The sequence below is a fragment of the Tinamus guttatus genome, unplaced genomic scaffold (genome assembly GCF_059628265.1).
Source record: "Tinamus guttatus ecotype Peru unplaced genomic scaffold, ASM5962826v1 Tinamus_guttatus_pri_ptg000060l, whole genome shotgun sequence".
Lineage (NCBI taxonomy): Eukaryota > Metazoa > Chordata > Aves > Tinamiformes > Tinamidae > Tinamus > Tinamus guttatus.
In genome coordinates, this window is record NW_028288594.1 from 8,886,722 (window position 1) to 8,903,552 (window position 16,831).

General features: G+C 38.4%; 1 protein-coding gene across 1 annotated transcript in view; it reads right to left on the reverse strand.

Annotated features, from left to right (window-relative positions):
* Positions 1 to 16,831, reverse strand: part of CLASP1 (cytoplasmic linker associated protein 1) — a 160,551-nt gene that overhangs the window by 37,514 nt on the left and 106,206 nt on the right. Inside the window, exons 25-32 of the mRNA XM_088519570.1 lie at positions 15,987 to 16,049; positions 11,862 to 11,965; positions 9,475 to 9,498; positions 8,331 to 8,575; positions 4,674 to 4,737; positions 2,794 to 2,957; positions 1,868 to 1,946; positions 935 to 1,078 (exon numbers count right to left, since the gene is read on the reverse strand). Coding sequence (XP_088375696.1) covers positions 935 to 1,078; positions 1,868 to 1,946; positions 2,794 to 2,957; positions 4,674 to 4,737; positions 8,331 to 8,575; positions 9,475 to 9,498; positions 11,862 to 11,965; positions 15,987 to 16,049 — 887 coding nt within the window. The remainder of the gene's footprint in view (positions 1 to 934; positions 1,079 to 1,867; positions 1,947 to 2,793; positions 2,958 to 4,673; positions 4,738 to 8,330; positions 8,576 to 9,474; positions 9,499 to 11,861; positions 11,966 to 15,986; positions 16,050 to 16,831) is intronic.

A 16,831-nucleotide genomic window follows, 5' to 3' on the forward strand; every position in this document is an offset into this window, starting at 1 on the left:
AATCTCTGCAGAAAGTCTTAAGAGCTGGATGAGATGTTTTCCTCCAAATCTGAGCAAACCTATGCTGAAAAGCACACAGCACACACAGAAACCTTCTTTGAAATCTGATTGTCATTAGATATGCTGCAGCTGTAGCACCTTTCTTAGCCAGTGATCATTTCATCAAAATCCATTTATCAACAATTTTATTGGTAAAGTTAATTGAACATTTAAAATATAGAAGTGCATCATAATTTTTACATTCTGAAATGCTTACATTTTTAGTCCAAACACTGCTTAAAACTTGTAACACCTACTGGAATTTATTCCTGTACTTCATCTGGAAAAATAAGCTCATTTTAAATTGTTAGAGATGCCAGATAACAGATGAAAGTGAGACTGTTTCATGTATCTGCTCCATTTTAGCTTACCTGACACTTGCATCTACAAGAAAAGGAACAAGGTAACTGTACTATCTATACCCGACCTAAATGTGTCAATTCTTTCCAGGCTGAAATAAGGACAATGTGCTTTTAAAAGAAAAAGAATTAAAAAGAAGAAAAGAAGCCCTTGGCAGATTACTGATTTGTTTTCTTTCCTTTCATAAATACTGTGTTGCTGAAGTTGTGCTAGATTTCATCTGAGCCTACAAAGCACTTGCTCTTTACCTAAGTAAATTACTATAGGTATTTCCATACTGCTCAATAGCAAGTACCTGTTTAAATCATGTTTTCTTTTTGCATGTTAATAGCAGTTAAAGTTACACAGACAAGTAGCTATAAATGTGAAGAGTGCCTTTACTGAATTAACACATCAGATTGGATGGCAAGGTATGCGTTTTTTCCTCTTTTTCGTTAATTAGTCTCTAAATACTGATTTCTTAAAATTTAAGACTTTTTTTTTTTTTAAAAAAAAAAGAAAAACAGTCACTGAAATCTCCAACATTTTGGCTTACCTTTCTCACATCTGAGCTCTTTGGTTCTGTTGTCCAGGTTATAATTCTAGATACTGCAAGTCTTGTCTCACTGGAGTTCACAAAGTCTGTTGGATCCATCTGTCTTGCCAGGGACTCAATATACTTCAGGATAGCAACTTTCACCTGCGAAGTGAGATTTGTCAGTCTGATCAACTGGCAAAATAATGAATTATCCAATGATAAGGAGGTATTGCTCCAAGTTCACAAAATCCATGTATTGAGGGAAAATATATATATATATATATCCTTGTAACATGTCTTCACGTCATGTCTCAAAATCAGAAGCAACTTTCTACCCAGGATTTACTTAATATAGTAACAGTTTGGACAGTTACTACTGTCAGTAGTAGTAGATGTAACAGTACATCAGAACTGGATTGAAAAAAATGATTGCTCGTGTATTTGCATAAGCAAATCAGCACTCTAACGTGCTGCCTGCACCAGCACTGAATGTTTTAATGTCTTGGGGTCTCTCTCTCATAGCCAGGGTTATTTCAGATGTCAGAATTTAATTTCTAGTCTGCAAATAAATGCTGAAGCTAGAGTCTCCAAAGAGTTAAGATTTTGGAGATCATTGAGAAAACACTCTAGTTATTTGGCATCCCGTATATCCCTATAGAGTAAATCCAAACAGGCATGTATCTGTATCTTGAGATGCTTTTAAAAACAGTAGCTAGGTGTTACTGAAAGTCATTTCAGGAGATAAGAATTGAGCTACTACTATGTGCAGGTTTTTGGGAAAAAAAATTCTTACAAAAATTTATAAACAACTGCAAAAATTAATCAAAGCTAACAGTGTAGCTCTATATTGTATCATACAGGTATTTACAATTACCTTTTCATGAGTTCTATATAAGAACATCTGTTATTGCAAATTAATAGAAAATCATTGGAAGGGCTTTTGATACTGACCTTGAGGTTTGGTGTTTGGGTCTGATCTACAATAAATCTCATCAAAATGTTAAATTGTTGATCAAATGGAAAAGAATCCCTGTTTGAAGAAAAGAATTTGAAAAATGCAATGCAACATGAATGATCAGGACCAAATTAATCTGATACATAAACATTCACATGCGAGTTCTGCATCCACCATGACTTTTTTTTTTTTAATTTAACATCCAAGGATCAGCTGATTATTGAGGTAACAGTGGTGAAAATTTCTAAAATCAATATACTGACACTTTTGCTTTTCTTATATTGTTCCATCCTTTCTTCCCTTCAGGCTGTTCTTTGTTCCCTTATCTGTAGTAGCACACCAGCTTCTCTTTTCCTCAAAGTTCATAAATTGATTTCTCTGATGTCTTCCTCTTGTACCTCATGTGCTCTTGAATTATTTTCTCCCCTCTTAAAATCCTATAATGTATCAGCTATGCTTTGTAATAAAGATGTCCTATGCCGGACATTCTTAAGAAAGAGCATGGACTACAGAATTACACAGATAATGCAAAAACAGAAGCTCCAAGATCTTATCCTTACATTACCTATATGTGCTGTTTGAACACATGTAAGATTCTGCAGACTGTATTAGTACCAATCACTTTCTGAGCACTGCAAATGATATATATTTTGAGTCAAGTAATGAAAATTGAAATAAAATACTTCTTCCTACATGAATAACTTTAGAGAACGACATTTAAAATGTTAAATTGAATTACGTTAACTCAAGATTTGGATTTCAGTGCTTATATCGTGACGTGATTTTGTGCTCACTTATACTGGCATTCAGCATGATCCATCCCTTAAAATGTATGGCACTCCTAGGTTTTTAAGAGGTTCATTAGATGCCTTCTTGTAATCCTGAGAAAACCTACATAATTTTTGCCATCCAAGTACTCTACCTTGTGACATCCAGAGCTTTCTGAACTTTTGCCTGAACAGATCCCAGCAAATCTGCTCCCATTTTCTTTAGCAATTGGGTCAGGAGAACAAAAAGCCAGTCCTGCAAGTCATCTTTATGAATGATGATGAAATCAACCAGCGTTTCCAAAAACATGCTGAAGACCTATAAACAAAAAGCATGTCACAAAAAGACAGACTGGGCTAAAAATGGACTTCTAAATCTCCCTCCCCCCTGAGTAATTGAGTTTCATGATGACTTTGTTATAGACAATTTCATGAATGAATGATTTTAGTGACCACATTGCTCTGGGGAGCAGAAAAGGAAAAAAAAAAAAAAATCACAAACAATACACATCTAGAATGTGCCGTATTAAAATACCACATTAAACAAATGAAGGAAGAGGGGGAGAATACACTTACTCTCTGTTGTGAATTCCACCGCAAAGCAGGCCATGCAACAAAACAAACCACTCGTTAGCACACAGTGATCAAACCCGAATGTTCAGATGCAGTTTGTCGACAGATACAAGATGCATTCATGGAAAGTGTACATTTTCTTAAAACAAAACTCTAAGAGTTATTTAAAACATCATATACATTGAAGCAGATCCAGTATCCTCTCTTATGAAAACAATGCCTTTAAAGTCAACAAGTCTGGAGAGCTAGATGGCTTTCTACAGTTGCATGTAATCTCTGTGTTTTTTTCCCTGTTCCACTTCAATTTATTTCAACTTCTGAGACCCCAAACCCACATCATCCCGAACACGGTGTTCAGCAACATCAGAAGGTAAAAATAAACTATACTTTTATGAAAGACTAAATTCTGACCTCAGCTATGCTGTAGTAATTGAGAATTGTAGTTATCTAACATAATCAATGCATTTGTAGTGTTAACTCCATAAAAGCAATAAAGATGACAAATCAGCAGTAACACAGAGAACATACTTTCCATGACCCAGACTGAACTTTGAGAACCAAAAATGTGAAAGACTTTACAGATAGGTACTGCCACATTGGATCAGATCTGTGGTCTAGTTAGTCCAGACTAGCTACGGCCAAAAATGCAAACTTTGAGGTAGGTTTGTGGACCTATAACCCTATAAAATAACCTGTCTTCTGAGGGAATTTGCACCTGACACTCATTTGCTGGAACTGGTGCAACAAGTAACCTGAGACCCAAATATTTATACTGTGATTCCTTTTTAAGATTGTGTTTAGCACAACAACAGATGTTTTCATACAGCCATTACTGGTTTCCATCAAGGAGAAACAGCTATCTTCCTCGAGAAGTAATACAAAACTCCTTTTTCCCACATCTTCTTGATTCTCCTTATCTGCTAGCAGGAGAAAAGCGCTGAGCCCGAAAGTACGTATGGGTCAACCCTCTCCCTCCCATTCCTCCCTGCTGCTTTTTAGAAGATGCGTGTACATCCACATCGTGGCCTTCAACTTCAAAGGATGGTGTTATAGAGAAGGCAAAGTAGCTATATGAGTGGCATTGTTTAAATTTATTGAAAAGATGAAGAACATTATCTAGGTGAGATTCCATAAATCACCCTGGTGGCATCTAAATGAACATGATGCTCAATTATGATTTATTATCCTTCAGGATACTCACTCTGTTTTAGATTCCCAAGAAAGACCCTAGAGAAATACAGATAAAACTGAACGTATTGCTCCAGTAGCTAACTTCTCCAAGGCAGCAAGTCCTGCCCTGTAAGACACATTCCTTCAGCACGAAACAGACAGCTGTGAGATTTATAAATTCCAGTTTCTCCCAGCAGATGGCAGGGGTAGAAATACGAACCATTAATTCTGAACAATGTCTCATGTGCACATACGGTAATGCAGAGAAGACGCCAAGCCTTGGCGATCTTACCTTGCTGTGAGGGTCGGCAAACATCCGAGTAAATATTTCGCACAGCCTTTTTAACTCAACTCGGCTAAAATACATAATAAAACATGACATTAATGCTAGGACTCCAGTTGCAGTAATCAACAATAGCTGAAAGATTTCATCTTCTTAATTTAAAGGTTCAGTCAACACTTCTGAAAATTCTCTACCTAGACAAAGCTGTATTTGGCATCCCAGCTTAGCTGCTGCGAACACAAGGTTTTGGTTAAGAAATCAAATAAACATGTGTTAAAAACAGAGCTTCTACTGCCTGCTGCCAGACTGCAGAAGACAACCTAAAATGTACATGTTCAGGAGGTATTTAATTTCTGTCTGTATCAAGGTTGCCAATTCACAGAAACATTTCCCCTTTATTGCCTAGGAATGTATTTCTCAGGCTCCTTTGTGCCAGGAAATTCAATTTTTCCACATACAAGCTAACTCCCATGCTGTTCAGGTAGATAGGAATCAAATATCTTGGTTTCTAAATTATCAGTAGCCTCAGTGAAATCACTCTAGGATCACATAATATTAACAGACACACAAGACTCACTGAGAAGGCATCTATACAGAAATATATGATAGATCAATGATCAAGAAACCTTATCTATCAGAAGAGAATTAAAAATCAAGGTAAAAGTGCAAGTTCCTATTAGTAGGAGTTTAGTAAACACTTAATAATGCTCTTTTTAGGCAAAGGGAAAAAGAGAATTCTCTATGTGATCTTTTCTTAAGTTATTCAAAAAATATTTCACAAGATATTGAACTCGAATCCAACAGAATTGGTGTCAAAGCTCTTATTTTCGACGTACTGAAAAGCACAGGGCCAAATGTTACAAGACTAGTTTTCCTGAAAGGCAAGCTGTCAAAGGAAGCATAAGTTTTACTTGATTACAGTCCAAATGATTGAGTAACATCTGGGTAACTACAGATATTAGCTATCAGGTATCCTTCCCCAATTACTGTGAAACTGGAGCATCTAGCAACACGCACACTGATTCTCCAGAGAACAGTCGTTCAGATTCTGGTTACGGGTACCCTGTTACCAGATAGACATTAATTCCCCAATCTACCAACATACACGTAACACTAAAATGAGCTTTAAAGAACAGGCCAGAACACGTTGGTTTTGTGTTTAATATTTAAGTAACATTGGGTTTCCCCTCCTTGCCCCAAATAAACGTATTCATACATTGAAAGGTTGATCACATTTTCAAAGGGCAGAAAGACAAAGCTCCAAGAGCTGAATACAAACAAATAAAGTCTTTATAACAACTCCAAAGCAAGCTGGCAGCTTCATGCTGGATGGAGACTGCACTGCCTCTGCACTGACTGCTTGGCAACGCTCTCCTGACTCTGGGGGATTGCTCCTTTCCATCACGCTAACACAATTTCTCTCTGGACAGGGGTTACAAGAAGGCAGTGATTATAAGTGTGTCTCTTCTTTAAAGGCCTGCTGACTCAAAGCAGCAATGCCCAATACAAACAGGCACTAAAAGAACATTTCTTTTAGAAACCTCCTGGACTCTGCTTTATTGAGAAGACCTTACAGGGGAGCCCTTGTAGGGCTGGATCACCAGAAGCTGTATGAAACTGCGAGAAGAGGTACATACTGCATCCCTTTGGATGCATCTTTCTGGATATAAAATTCCCAATAGAGGATCAGGTCTGTTTTACCTGTGAGAGCTAAAGAAAACCTCGCATCACCACCTGATGCTCAGCTTATTATCTACAATAGAAGATGCTGGGTTTAATTAGAAAAAAACAACTCGCCCCTTGCGAGACTAACAACTTTGATGATATTTTACATAATTGTGTGGGAACACACAGGATGACAAAATTTAATTACCAGAACAGGCACCAACCATCCCGAACAAAGGTAGAAGGAGATAATCAAACCAAAAGAGAATCTAATTCGGAGAATTAAAAAGAGAGTTCCAAATTATAAAAATAACTCTGCAGGGGCTTAATATTGAGATAGTGTAGATTCCGGGATGGGTTTAACAAACTGTCTAGGATCAAAGCAAAGAAAACTAACAAGTTTGAGGAACTAGCAACAGCCATACAGTTCAAATACTACAAACAGCAGGGCTGAAAACAGCTTTTTTTTTTTTTTCTTATCATTTTCTGCTAAGAGTTACTGATCTGGGTAAACAGTCCATTGCCTGATCTTCCAGTTCCTTCCTCCCTTGGAACTATCGCCAATGTTATTTGCAACTCTGGTTGTTATAATCCTCACACATCTTGGTAAGAAAGTTTCTCATATGTTCCCATTATAAGCATATGAGGTGTCAATAGAGCTTTTCCTGACTTAAAAAAAAAAAAAAAAAAAAAGGAAAACAAAGCATTCACATGGGAAATAGCTTTTAAAATACTCATAAGTAGACCACATCAAAAGGCACCTCTGATTTAGGAACTCTTAATGTTATTTACAACTTGTAGTACTTCCCACTTAAGGGCTGCATCACATCATGTGAAGCTCTTTTTCATGATGGGAATAACCTTTCCAGTCCTAATCTCGGACCATTTTTATTTTCTCCCCGCTAACCAAGAGAATCGTGAGTTTTCAGCAAATAAGATCTTTTAAAATGAAAATATTTACACATATTCAAGTAGAAGAAAGACTGCCAACCATGCAACAGCCACCTATAAACTTAATTTAGGACTAAGTTCATAATACTCTTAACAGGAAAATAAAATGCTGCAACTATTTGCAAATGTAATCTCCAAAAGAGCCAAAAGATAAATAGCTTGTTGTCAAAGACTTTTCATCACAGGCCAGGGCTGAAAAGCCCATTGCCCAAGAGCCAGATGCCGTCAGCTACCATGACTTGTGGCCACATGAAGCTCCCACATAAGGACTGGGTAATTCTAAGATCTGTTTTAATGCATCACATGCAAAAGGTGTTTGAAGGGTTTATTTGGCTTTTGACAAGGGAAAAAGTTCTATCTCTCCTATCATAAACAAGGTTTCAGAGGTGGCACACCTACTTCATTGTCTTAAAAAAATTCCTTCTACATTATAAATATAGAAGATTCAAATTTCTTCTATAGGATTTTGAAAGAGTTACAAATCACTATACCTGATGCATTCACAAAGAGCCACAAGTCATTATACCTAACAGCACACCTTCATAAAGAATCAAAGTAGACCTAACATTACAGTAGGTATTGTTTGATCTCATCTTTGAAATATACACACCCTGAATTATTTTAGAATAAATGCAGAGCGCACTTGCTTCACCAAGTTAGTTACTGGGGAAAAAATAATTTTACTAAAGGCTTAATATGTAAAAATGGTACCACCCTTTGAGTGCATTTGCATTACCATCACTGTGAGAAATCTCACTGTGCTGCCACAAGCAGCTACCATCAGAGGACTTGAGGAGACAGAGAAAGGCTCAAAGCAAGTATTCTTAATTTGGTTTTGTCTACATCACTGTTACAAATTTAACAAAAGTGATAATGCTCCCATGGCAGAATTCTTCTCTGTTAACCCCATAAAGCCCCACATTAAGGGGACAAGAGCCTTCAAGGCTGGAAGGGGTACCATTTGTCTGCATAAGGCAAGCCAAAATTACTGACTGTAGTCAGAAGTCAACTCCCACGAATGACCAAAAACCAGAAAGCTAAGAAGGTCACCTCAGTGTCCGCTGGCTCTTCAGTAAGTTCTGAAGACCTATGAGCCCTTCTTTCCTTTCAGACCAGTTGGAGCTGGCACAGTGGTTCAAGACCTCGGCTACATCTTCAGTCTGCCGCAGGTAGTGTGGAATGCCCCCGTTCCTGGAGCCGTAGGAGCGCTCGGAACAAGCGCTTGATGCATCGCTGTTAGCATCGTCATCCGAGTACATCCCATAGGGTTCATATCTTCTTCTCACAGGCTTTTTCTGGAAGAGGGAAATCCAACTTAGTAAACCGTATATACTTACATCGTGCAAATAAAAAACGCTCAATCTGTAATCACTAAAAAACTTATCCTGTTGTTATAGTGCCTTAAGCATATTAAACATGCCACTAAAGACTGCCTGCTTACCTTACTCATTAGAGCAAGACAGATTCCCATTGCCTTCAATGGAAATACTCAAGCAGCTAAGGTGCCTGCCCCTCCCAGCATATAAACGAGATGCTTGTGCCCAATGGAATGAGCTAGAGCTAATTAAATCACTATGTCATTTTATTGTTAAAAATGGGCAATACCTCGTTTACAGACACTGCGACAATACAACTTCCAATTCAAGAAAAAATAAAGGTAAGGAAGAAAGAGCTGAAAGGACTCTGTGCTGGTATGCACAGTTGCTTTGTTATTGCTAGCCAACTGACTAGATTTCCAATGGGACATATAAGAATGAATGATTTTTGTTATTTTAGACTAGGATTTTCCCAGAGGCTAAGGTAATTGAGTACTCAAATCTCACTTATGTACGTAGCATTAGAGGACCTAATTCCCTTAGGTACTGCTTTGACAACGCTCACCCTAACAGAGGAGATACTAGAACGATGTTGATGGCAAGCCAAACTAAACTATAAACTTCAGCAAACCTCAAATGAATACAATTGATAACACAATGTATCAGAAAAAATGCCTATATTCTAAAGTGCTTGCTACAGCATTTCTTCCTCAGTGTCAGTCCTGCAGTTCTTGGACTCGTCAAGCCAGCAGAGTTTGCTTCAACTAGGACTGCAGGATTGAAGCATAGAAATTAACTCAAGTGCAGTATCATGGGGGATAGCAAAAGGGCAGGGCAAGTTGGAAAGTAGAAATAAAAAGTCAAGAAAGCACTAGTACCTTGCTCCTGGAGTCTCCTAACAGCTGTAGGCAGGAAAATATTGAAGGGTGGGAAAAAGCATAGAGAATTATGTCAGAAGCTTATGTAGGGTTTGTTTTTTGCAACAAAAATGTATAGCAAATGCGTCTTAGCAAACTCAAAAAGAACAAAATAAACACAGTTTATGCAAAATAAAAGTGGATATAATAATGCCTGACTATTTTCTAATTGCTACACTGCTTGTACACCCTAGTCTAGGCAGAATTTTTATTAGAGAAACTTGAAGTGAGATTATCTGTTTGTAAGTTCCCAATGACAGTTCTAGATACATCACCTCTCTGCTTTATTTTTCAAAAATATTGCTATGAAAAATACAAATTCTTGGTAGTCATTTCCCTTCCTCCCCCTCGCCCCAACATACAGACATTATCAGTGACTTTAGAGTCTTGAAAAGAAGCTCTGAGGTCAGGAAACTGCTATCTACAGTACAGCACGTTTAACCAACTTCACTTAACCAAGGTCTCTTTCAACTTACAGTTCTTCTTCCAAAGTGTTTTTTGAAGCCTAACTTCAAGGTCACCCAGGTAGCACCCCTGAATTAGAACCCTTAATACCAAAGTTTCCAACAGCCTTTGAGCTCTTCTGACAGATCTGAGTGCTGATTCCCAGCACGTTTTTAGGCCAAATCCAGCCCTTAAACAGAAGGGGCTCCAAAGGAAATTGCATGCACATATAGTAGAAGTCGCAAAATGATCTGCTGGATTTTGTTTAAGCTTGAGTATTTGGCTGAAGCCATCTTTGGAAAAGTCATCATTTTGTACTACACAGCAGAGAATACCCATCTGAACACAAGGGTTAAAAAGAGGCTGTGAATGCTCTTCCAAAAGGAGCCTGGACCAAGTCTGTAAATTACTACTGTGAGACAACAACTAAGAAAAAAGGAGTAAAATAGGGCAGTGGGAAAGAAGGGAACAATGAGAGAAAGTTGCCCCCCTCTTAAAGCCATAGAAACGCAGACTGAACCACCTAGCTAGCAGCACTGCCAAGTAACATTTCAGGGTGTCCATTATAAAGGGTAGAACAGTAAAAGGGAACTCCCAAAGTCTATTTGGGGACTAAGTCCTATCGGATCCCTGGGATCAGCAGCTAACTGAAACCCTGCTGTGTATTCAGCAAGGGCTCGTGCAGGGATACCCAGTTTCATTTACACTCGCAGCCCACCACCTCCGGGGAGACCATGGACTGCTTTGGTGGCAAATCTGAGGGCAGGAAGGGATTCACAAACCACTGTATTTGGCTCATGAAAAGGCTATTCAGTCTGATAAACTCAACAACACTATTTTCTACTCTTCTGCTTCTCTTGTATTCACAACTACTTTTATGTTCCTATAAACAGATAAAAATAGATAAAAACAGAAAAAAAAATTCAATGAGTACTTTAATGATACTCTAGAAATGGAGGTGACATGAACTGGGTGATAACCAAACAAAAACGCGAATGATTTGAGCTCTTTGAAAGTGAAGTGGGGGAAAAGAAAGTTCATCACTACCTCTATGGGGATATGGTTCATTTTTAATAAATTAAAAATTGAGATCTCTGCCTGAGAAACCTTAGGAAATCCCTTGGACTAAAGCTGGAGAAAACACAGGGTACACTGGCACCTGGATAAAGCAACTGCAACAACTGCTCTTGCCACTACATCCCCATCCCCAAATCCCACAGTAATCGCAAAGGCCTGTGCTAATACTTATCTTCTGCAGAGCAGAAAATACTTTCTGGCTTCTATTTCTTATAGTACAGTAAGATCATGTAACACAATAAAAGACTGAAGAATGACCATGAACTTAATTAGAAATGCACCTAATATTTCAAAAATACTAGCAGTACCCCAAGCAATGCATTTCAGTCTAACTGACCAGTACCATGATATGGTACCAACTAGAGACAAGACAACCCCTGATTAAATATCCAGTCAGGTACAAATAACACAGAACAGAAAGTGGGAAAACCCCAGTTCTGAAGAGCTGATCAGCAACAAACACTAAGAGAGGATGCTTTTCCTGACCAAATCCTCATATCATTAATGGAATGGATGGAGGTCCCTCATGTTGCTGTGTGCAGCCTCTGAGAGCCCAGGGAAAGGCCACCAGCAGATTCAACCCATCTTGCAGCTCCAACACCCAGCTGGGTCCAATAACAACGTGGAAGAACTCACATGAACTAGAGAAACGAACACTGCTGACAATATTCCCCAAACACAAAGCAACAAACATGAACCAAGCTAGCAACACAGCATCCGTCACCGGCACAATTAGTACAAAGCTATTAAGAAAGAGGAGAACGTACGTACAGGTAACTTTAAGCCACTTTCTGGTGTCGGAAGCATTTTGCATTTTTCCCTCTTACCAGTGCATCGGCCACGGCTGCCTCCAGATCTGTGCTTGTGCTCAGGACTCGCATGGCGTTCACGGAAGCAGGCATCCTGCCTGGCTGGCCGAGCCCAAACCGGTCTGCACAAAAGAGAGTGAAAGAGACTGTTAAGTAAATTCACATTCCCCTGGAATCCTAATCAGGTGTCTGAGCCGGACTCCCCAAAGCTTCTGGGAACTCTCAGCGCTTTCTCATTAAAGCCCCTTTTATCCTTGGATCCAGAGAGGCTGCCATTAGAGGGAGAAATAAACTACTGTTGTTTGCCGGGCCCCCAGAGACTATTTTGGATCCTCGGGACATGTCTTTTTTGTTTGTTTGTTTTAAGCTGGGAAGAAGGGCATCTATTTTGCATTTCTCCTTTTAAATAGAGGCTGTTTCAAAGTTTTATTTTAATGTCAGCTACAGACACTCTGGCCCCAATCTGAAGCTCTCAGAAATCAACAGCAAAATCTGCATTAACTTCAGAGAGACAGAGTTGTGCCTGCAGGGTCAGAACATGCTCCTACTTGTGCACTGACCCATCCTGCAGCTTTTTCTCAAAGACATGAGATTAGAAGCAGAGATTAAGCTACTTTATGTTTCAAGGCTTGAGTAACATCCTACGCCCTAAAGAATATAAATAAGGATGTTTATTATTTGCTTGTGTAGTGGTTCCAATTTTTGTTTTATTAGAGTTCTTGAGTAGTAGTTTAAAATGTATGCTTGACTGAAACACAGCTTAACTTGCTATAGGTTAAATCAAAAGGGTATATTTTGATCAAACAGTACCATCTTTCTGCCCTTAAATTGGATGGCAAAGCTCTGAATGACATTGAAAAAACAGGGTTGGGTCCAAAATGCCATTTACATTCCTGCTGTTAATTGACTTGCCTTACAATTTGCCCCAAGTTTTGAGAGAAAAAAAAAAAAAAAAAACACACACACACACACAGAAATGAGCTTCCTTGGGCAAAGCCAATTCATAAAATCAGCAAGAGCAGAAGTTCATCATGACCAAGTGAGGTAGGTGCCATGGGCCAAGCTCCAACAGTGGTTTTGTTAGTTGATGGACAGATCAGATTTAGTGCAATGAGGTCCTGGCTCCAGGTTCAAACCAGAAAGACCATTTTTGGCCTTTCAAACCTTGCTGAGGCCCAAAGAGCACTAGTATTTGTTTCCCCACAGGTGGGGGCCCACCTGTGCTCAGGAGAGCTTGGGGACCCAGCACTACCTCCCTGCACCTGCAGCCATCAGTGTCACTAAGGGTTTCACCAGGAACTTCAGTAGTGCACGGATCAAGCTGCATAAACCCATTTAAGAAACCTTCAGCTCATCCATATTAGATGTAGTAAGCAAGAGCAGAAGAGAGGGATCAAGTCACCCAGATTTTTTCTTATTCCATCTATATTTAATGAATGAAAAATATTGCATTTTAAAACATGCACCTGTATCATGGATTTCCACAAAACTGATGTGAAATACTATATTCAGCAGCTTAGCATATGCATTTTAAAGGAAAAGTTGCACTTGTAGTAAAACTTCATTACTTTTTTTTTTAAATCTACTGCACTGAAATTCCTCAAGTATTCAGCTCACACTGAATCAGATATTAAAACTTGCCCATTTACTGTTTTATTTCAAAAAATTACCTGAATATGATTTCAAAGCATTACCTGAGTCGGAGTAAGGATTGAGATACTAAGGGGAAAATAGGGGAGATTTAATTTTTTTTTTGAAAGAACTAAAGTATTTTATTAAGAGGAAAACCAAAGACTAGCATTTGTCAGAAAAGTGTTGTTTATCAAAACTTACTATTCCTCAGACATATGTAACCAGACCAGACATTTCCAATTTACAACAAAAGCACATCTTCTACAAAACACATTACATGGGACAGGGGGCAGAAACAAGAACAACAAGAAAAAAAAGGTAAAAAGAAAACCTCATAACTTCTCAGAACTACTGCTGAAAATAATCAAACCATGACAGTTCACAAAGAAATAAAAAGCTGTATGCATTATTACTATCCCCTTTTTTAATGCACTCAGTTGGATAACTATTATAAATGTTTAGCTGAAACAGTACTTCATCCCTACAATGAAAATATCTGCCCACTTTTAACAGAGGCACAGAGGAAATCATATTGCATTAGGTCAGATTGAAGCTGAAAATACAAGTTATAAAGATATATGCTACAAAAGTGTACAGAAGGCAAGTGGTTTTTTTTGTTTTGTTTGTTTTTTTCCTAAGCACAAATGATAACTGTACAAGTTTAAGTGTTGAGACAAGTTTTGGTCTCAGATTTACATTTACACCCAGCTAACTTCAGTGACATGATTCACATGTTACTGAGAATAGAATTTGGTGTTGTAGCTTTGAAACAACACAGTATCATAAAATATTATACACTGTCATCCACTTTCACGTTAATTTAGATTACATTAGAAAAGGGAAGATAGTTTCTCTTGTTTTAATGAACAACAGAATGACAAAGTAATTCAGTTGTAGATCAGTTCAAATACCCAGCATAAAGAAACAAAAAGGAGCTTTTTTTTTTTTTTTTTTTTTTTTTTTTTTTTTTTTTTAAACAAATGTGGGCAAGTAGAATGTGGCATGCTGGCTTGTAACTGTCTCCATGGCTATTGCAGGGATCTTTTCAAATAGAGATTTAAAAATAACCAAAAAAACCAATACAAGTCACTCTGGGCTTTTCCCCCAGGTGCCAATCTTGTACTCAAGTGCAGAGATGCACATGTATCTTTAGAGAGGCCCAAGCAGATCTGTAATTTAGTGCCAAGAACACGTTTGGCTCCCGGAATAACTCCCATAAACAAGTCCAACGCTAGGGCTAAGGAGAGCCCAGAGTGCTCTAGCTACATTTCCTCATCTCCTTGACTAGAGTTATTATTCTTATATCTACTCAGGGAAGTACCCCAACTAATTTTTTTTAGCTCAATTTTGCCATTTTTAGTGAAGTTTGGGCCTTCTGGTAGGACCAAGATGACTGTGGTAGAAATATGCTTTGTACCAAATCCCTGGAGCCAAGCATGTAATAAATTTGTGGAAAACTGAAGGAAAACACAAAGTTTATCCTTAGATCTGTATTACTGTATTTTTAAATTTATTTTTAAATGCTTCAAATTCAAATGATTGATTTTAAAATGCCAAAGACAGTCAAATCAGCTGTGTCATTTCTGCAGTTACTTCCTAAGGGAAATGTTCAGAGGATTTTAGTTAAGTGACAGCCATTTAAGCTAGATTTGAGAGAAGCAAAATATTTTTCACTCCCTACCTGAAGGGAGAATAATTAAATAACTTTCAATACCACTCATACTTTTTGTAATTTTAGTCTCTGAGCAAATGCTGTCTTCATTCATTTTCTTCATCATCTCTGTCCCCTTCTCAGTTAATTTTGTAGGGACTCAGAGCCTAGAAGCCCTCATTCATTAAGACTCCCAGGACAATATGTTGATTTAAAAGGCAGTTACAGGCAATCAGCAACTGAGAAATCCAACACAGGGCTGGGGAAGAAGGCAACTAGAATGTGCAGATTTTTCTCATTACATCCAAGCATTAATCCTCTTGGTTTGGAGCCCAGGAATCATTTTTCCCAACTTCCATGCACTTAGGACAAGGCCTTCAGAATTATAAGTAACATGGATCGGCAAGTGTTATGTTATTGTAATTTTGGGCAGATTCTGCACAGAAATTCCATTGACAGAGGCAGAAATCGAGGATATTTGGCAACAAGTGGGATCAGATCCATTGGGCCTCAGTCCTAGGCACCACCTACACTCCTAAGGAGTAAATACCAACAGAAGCTGCAAGTGCTCTGCATCATTCATGCTGCACAACTGATCCAATTTGCAGGAGAACTGAGAAAGCCCTGGATCACCCTTTGTTTAAACACTGCTCACAATATTCCTAAAATACATAAAATTAAAAAAAAATGAATAAATGAAACTCAAAACAAAAAAGCCACGTTGAATGAACAGAACAAGAGGCCCCACAGCGGTGAGAAGCACATGCTTAAGTGCTGGCTGATGCACGTGATGGCAAATGTTAAAATGGTGTAAAACAAGATGAATACGAAGCAGTTTCATGCAGTTAGCACTTGTTCACCTGACTGCCCAACAGAATCAGCAGTGGAGAGAGCACTAGTGGACCTGGAATGACGTCGAGAAGCTGCAAGTAAAAGGAATGGCAACACCCACAGGATTAACACACATTTAACCCGAGACAGAAAATGCCACAGTCCAAAGGGGATGCACATGACCACTATCAGTGTTTTATACGTGTTTTATCGTGGCAGGGGAATGACGTTGTATATGAAAGCGTAACAGATACAGTGCAAGCCCCACAGTGACATCTCCATCCACAGCTTCCCCGCTTGCCCTCGCCCATAAACACGTTGCATGACAAAACTCAGTCGTAACCGTCCCGAACTTGGTGCAGTTCGGCATAATAAACAAATAAAATAAATCAGTGCATGTCAGTCACGTTCCAGAGCCACAGATCTGGAAGACGGACATCGTGAGAACATGGAGCACGCAAAGGCAGGATTTAGATGTGTCCGATCTAAACCCCAAAGTGAAGCCAAGATGAATGCTTAGAAATTGTGCTTGCAAGTACTTTTCACAACATTCTAGCCTATGTACAAAAAGAAGTTACCAAAGAGAATGAGTTACCACAAAGGTGGAAAGAGCACAAGGAGTCATACAGGGAGGTCAGCCCACCACTCCATATAGGGGGTCTTTTGAAATATATGAAAATATATATATATATATATATTTTAAAAAAGCTTAAAAAACACACACACAATCATTTCTGTTGCTACCAAAAGTCTCTTGCTTTAAAAAATACTGCATACATGTTTCTGTAAGCTAAAAATATACATATATACGCACACAGATATTAATCTGAATATGCACATACATACATGTATACAGAATTACACCACTTGCTCA